This window comes from Arvicola amphibius, chromosome 3, assembly GCF_903992535.2.
Source record: "Arvicola amphibius chromosome 3, mArvAmp1.2, whole genome shotgun sequence".
Taxonomy (NCBI): Eukaryota; Metazoa; Chordata; class Mammalia; order Rodentia; family Cricetidae; genus Arvicola; species Arvicola amphibius.
This window is the reverse complement of record NC_052049.1, coordinates 166,035,170-166,040,803: the sequence shown is the minus strand read 5'-3', so window position 1 is coordinate 166,040,803 and position 5,634 is coordinate 166,035,170. Positions and strand designations below refer to the sequence as shown.

At 46.6% G+C, this 5,634-nt stretch overlaps 1 protein-coding gene across 1 annotated transcript; it reads right to left on the bottom strand.

Moving 5' to 3' along the window:
* Window positions 1-3,805: 3,805 nt before the first annotated feature.
* On the bottom strand, window positions 3,806-4,287 carry LOC119810575 (40S ribosomal protein S18-like). Its single transcript, XM_038324105.1, has one exon. It carries the CDS (start codon window positions 4,270-4,272, stop codon window positions 3,814-3,816), a length of 459 nt encoding a protein of 152 aa, XP_038180033.1. The 5' UTR covers window positions 4,273-4,287; the 3' UTR covers window positions 3,806-3,813.
* Between the last annotated feature and the right edge of the window lie 1,347 nt (window positions 4,288-5,634).

Below are 5,634 nucleotides of genomic sequence, written 5' to 3'. Positions count from 1 at the left end.
GAAGCCAGTGCTCTTGACCACTCACCCATCGCTCCAGCCCTTCTTTCATGGTTTTTGGTTTTTCAAGACAGGGTTTCACTGTAGCTTTAGAGCCTGTCCTGGAACTAGCTCTTGTAGACCAGGCTGGCCTCGAACTCACAGAGATCTGCCTGCCTCTACCTCCCGAGTGCAGGGATTAAAGGCATGCACTACCATCTGGCTTCTTTGGGGACCACATATGAACCCAAGAAAGAAGCCTGCTTCAGTGTACCATGCACAGTTGCTGTGATCATCTACTTTAGTAAATGCTCCTCCCTTTAAGATGGAGCATGCAATAGTTGAGAAACAAAAAAAACATTATAATCTCCCAAGTAACCATGTGTCTAGACAAAGCCAATCTTTCTGTATGGGAGTTAGAGTAAAGGTCTTGTCACGTGACTTCCTTGTTTCATGGAAAATAAGAGGTTCTTGGGTGCTAGCATGTTTTCTTAAATGAGAGCTGTACCCACAAAGGCCAGGCCACTTGAAAGGAATTCAACGAACTCTATCACTGAAAAGTTGTTATCTCGCTGCCACTGTCTAAATAAGAATGGCCCCATAGACTTGCATGCTTGAATACTTGGTCCCCAGTTAGTGGAACCACTTGGGAAGGATAGGGAAGTATGGCCTCGTTGGAATATGTGTGTCACTGCATATGGATTTTGCAGTTTCAAAAGCTCATGCCAGTCCTAGTTAGCTCCATGCCTCCCACCATGATGGTGATGAACTCTAATCCCCAATAAACTTTTTCCTCTACATGGCACCTTGACCATGGTGTCTCTTCACAGCAACAGAAAAGTAACTGAGGCACTCTCCAATCAGCTTGGCACAAGGAGAGTTGTGTCAATAAAAGTCTGATACTTTAGAAATTGTCTCGAGGGCCAATAAGAATGGGGAACTGAAAAACAGAACTAAAAAGCCTTAATGTTTTGTGGTTCCCTCTTTATGCTTTTTAAATTGGGAATAAAGCTATTCCTAATTTTAATAACTTCTGTGGAGAATCTTTGAGACGATAATAGTCTGCCATGGCTGGAGATTCCTGAGGGAAGAGAACATGAGGTACCAGTTGGCACTTAAAACATGGAAAAGCAGCTCTTAAATTGATCCACTAGTTGACTCATAACAGTAGACCACTGTGGCATCAAAACCCTGAGCCACAGTGTTAGTCTAGTTGCCAAAGCCTTGTCTCGGGGCATGGCCCCAGATCATACTTCTGGGGTGCAGGTTAACTGAGCACAGATCTATTGTGCCCAGTGAACAAGGAACAAGTCAACAGCCAAGAAAGCTGAGTTCAGGACATAACAGAGAGCTTTGTACTGTTATCGGAAGGCTTGCAAACACAAAGAAAGCAGGCTATAAGAAAGTAAACTTTTTTTTTTTTTGGTTGGTTGGTTGTTTTTTGTTTGGTTGGTTGGTTTGGTTTGGTTTGCTATTTTAAGACAGGGTTTTTCTGTGTAACAGTCTGGCTTTCCTGGAACTCGCTCTGTAGACCAGGCTGTCTGAACTCACAGAGATCCGCCTGCCTCTGCCTCCTAAATGCCGGGATTAAAGGTGTGTGCCACCATCGCTTTTCAAAAGTAAACATTTTTAAATTGATAATAAAGACTTGAAATAATAAACAGAAATACACCTTGACAATGACATTGGACCATCTACCTATACTGAGGTTTATGAAACCAGTTTGTCTCCACGACCAAGGAATGGCTCCTGAAGGAGAGAGGAATGGTGGACCAAAGTTCCTGGCTAGGAAGGGAGTAACCTTTCCTGTGTGCCCTGCCTTCAGCCCTTCACAGCTCACTTGTGCCGTGGCGGGAATGCCAGTCCTCTGTGGCTCCAGGGCGGAGATGGCCACCTCACTTACACGTCCCAGTCTCACTAGTGTCATTAGAGACCCAGTGGGTCTCTAAGCTGTCACCTCCATCTGCTCTCTTCTTTTCAAGTTCTCCATGTGGTTTCCTGAGTCTGGATCCAAGGCTGAAATTTCCACTGGTCTGTTCACTTCAGAGAGAGAAAGAAGAATAAAGAAAAGAATGAGAAAAGCAAAATTCTAATTTTTCTGAAGGAAGCGATGTTTACGCACGAGGCTCAGTGGATACACTGGAGACAAAGTTCTATTGTCTATGTGACAATAACCCCTGGGGAGCCGGTGCCATCCTGCTGGGCAAGGTTGCAGTGGGCAACCCATTGTGTAAGACGCGAGTGAGCACATCTATGCTTCTTTTGCCAGAGACTGTTGTGTGCTCAGAACAGCGCCCATTGTGCCCACGTTGCTAGAAGGACACAGGCTCACCAATGGAAAACACTTGATGTCACTGTCCCCTAACCTCTGCTTTGCCATCCAAATCTCACGTCATGGATATAATCCAGACCTCTGTCATTTGAGGTCCTCTTGTCTTGTACTTGTGAAACAAAAGCTATTATACTGCATCATGAATACGGGGATGCAGAGAAGTAAAGAGGTCCGGAAGACCAGCCTACAAAGCGGGGGTGTGAGCTCCATTTAAAGTTTAAAAATCAAGAAAACAAAACGCTCCCGATTAAAGACGGGCTTTCATGCCTTTGTGTGCACACACACACATGTATTCATGAGAACATTTCATCAAAATGCTAAGGACAAGAGCGAGCGACCTGTCCTTGCCTTCAGAAGCTGAGAGGTGTAGACGAAGAAGAGGCCCGAAAGAGAAGGAAGCCTGAGCTCACTGAACAAAGCTTCTTCCAATTAATGGGCTCCAACACTAGAGGAAAGGGTGCCCTTTAACTGAGACACATGGCAGGCGAAGAATATAATCTCTGAACAAATGAAGGACGCAAGCCACTTTTTTTAAACAACTTCCCACACCTTAAGACATATGTGTCCCAAAGCAGGCTGTGTTTTCTTCCCCTTAGAGGAATCTCAGTGTCCCCCCAAAACACCAAGGATGTAGTGTCAGATATTGGGTTTGTCATTCAGTTTTTTGGGGACCACAAAGTGTTTTGAAAACTTAGGGGTCGGGAGGAAATAATCAGCATATTTCTCAAGTTGAAAGTGACTTGGAGAAACTAAGAGGCTCACCCTGGGATTTAGCTTCATATGCTCTGTCCCCATGGTCCAGGTGGAAGAGATGCGCCATTTTCTTAAAGCTGTTCAGAGCCGAGCATCACAGGCCTTCTCCAGCCTCTGGTTCTTAGACTAATATGTATGTGTATAGATTTCCTTACGCCATCCTCCCCCATGGAAACCTTTCCTGCTTGCATAACCTCACTGCCTTCATCTCTTTGCCTATCCAGCTCCTATTTCACAACTGCTCTTTAACCCACAGCCTTCCTTCAGATTCCAACAGGGGTGAGGTTTACCCTCTCCTACAGGCCTCTGCCTCGGCTCTTATCACAGATATTATCAGATGGTATTGAAATCTTTCTCTATGACACTGGACGCTGCCAACAATATTCTCTTTGGTTAATTAGAATTCGTGCAAATTCTATGATCTACAACAGGGATGGAAGGGTGGTGTGGTTCTGTACCTTGAGAATGAAAAACCGGCTTATGCCACTCAGTACTGGGATGCTGTTGTTGGGGGTGTTGGTATTGGTGGCGGCGGTGGTGGTGGGGTGTGTGTGCGCGCACGCGCGTGTGTGTGCGTGTGTGTGTGTGTGCGTGCGTGCGTGCGTGCGTGCGTGTGTGTGTGTGTGTGTGTGTGTGTGTGTGTGGTACTGGGGATGAAGTCTAGGGTCTAGCTCATATCTCCAGCCCTGCAGTGTCTTTTTTTTTTTTCCACAGGCATATAAACTATTTATTAACAGTGAAGGCCCAGGGACTCATTTCTTCTTGGATACACCCACAGTGAGGCCCCGGCGGCCAGTGGTCTTGGTGTGCTGGCCTCGGACACGAAGGCCCCAGAAGTGGCGCAGCCCCCTGTGGGCCCGGATCTTCTTCAGTCGCTCCAGGTCCTCACGCAGCTTGTTGTCCAGGCCGTTGGCCAGAACCTGGCTGTACTTCCCGTCCTTCACGTCCTTCTGTCTGTTCAAGAACCAGTCTGGGATCTTGTACTGCCGGGGATTCTGCATGATGGTGATCACACGCTCCACCTTGTCCTCCGTGAGCTCTCCAGCCCTCTTGGTGAGGTCAATGTCTGCTTTCCTCAACACCACATGAGCGTATCTCCGCCCCACACCCTTAATGGCAGTGATGGCAAAGGCTATTTTCCGCCGCCCATCGATGTTGGTGTTGAGTACTCGCAGGATGTGCTGGAACTTCTCAGGGATCACGAGAGACATGGCGGCGGCACAATCAGCGGCGTGTAGGCCTCCCGTGGAAGCCCTGCAGTGTCTTTTAAGCACTATTCTCATCGCAACAATTTCCTGAACAAGAATTTGTCAGGCTGTCTGCCGTCCGTCTTTGGGTACAGTTCCATTGCCCTTCATCCTGCCTCCCGCTAGACCAGATGGTGTGCTAGTCTCTGATGGCAGAAAGCCATTGCCATTGTTAAACTGACTCCTGACTTCATCCTTTTGATTCAGTCAGACCTGCTGCCTGAACCAACATCCAATCCAGAGGTTTATTACCTTGCCATGGACTGAATACTGGAGGCTGGGGAAATAGAGGGAGAGGCAGGAGATGCGAGGAAAAGAGGATGGAGGAAAAAAGATAAGACTGTAGCCAGGTGGAAAATATGGAAGGAGAAAGGGAGTGGGATGTTTGCACCAAACTGTCTCTTCACCTGACTTCCCAGCATGCATCACTGTGCTTTAGTTTCCCACTGCCTTCTGCTAGGAGGTAGATCAACCATATGGTGTGTTTTGAGTACTTCTCCAAGACATTTTATGTGGTCTGGTAAGTTCTGCTTTGTAATTTCTAAAGCCAGCTTCCCCCTGCTGAAAATAGTACAGAAAGAAGACAGGGTGGTTTTCAGTCACAGGTGCTGCTGGAAGTAGAGCAGATCCTCTTGGGAAGTACTGGTTGTCCACACAATACCATCAATGCTCCGTTGCTCATCTCTGACCCTCATGATGCTGTGATTTCCATACACGCACAGAGAGGCAGAGAAACAAAAGCAGACAGACAGAGGGGTGTGTGTGTGTGTGTGTGTGTGTGTGTGTGTGTGTGTGTGTGTGGAGAGAGAGAGAGAGAGAGAGAGAGAGAGAGAGAGAGAGAGAGAGAGAGAGAGACAGGCAGACAGACAGACAGACAGACAGACAGAGCAGAGCATTTCATCAGTATGGTAGAGCCAGTTCATCTGTTTGTTTATCACTATGTATCTATGTATTTCAAGCTGGCTTTGAACTTATGGTTCTCCATAGTAGTTCTGCCCCAAAGTACTATCTGTTGATGAATGCTATAAACTGAAACAGAAATGCAGTGTGTTGGATTTCAGCCGAGTTCTTTTCCAGGCACTTATTTTAAGGGAACTCACAGTGTATTTATAACCGTTTCCATGCCCTTCTTAGATTTGGCATCCCGCCCCCCAAAATCTTGCCCATAAGGCCTCCTCTCTTGTGTATACAAGATGGCAGTGTATCAGTTAAAGCCATAAGTAATTCAGCCTAAGGCCAAAGCCAATTCCACATTATTTGTCTCAACAGAATTACCTGAATTTGCCAAGTGCTCTGATGTTCTATAACCATAATTATGCCTTATAA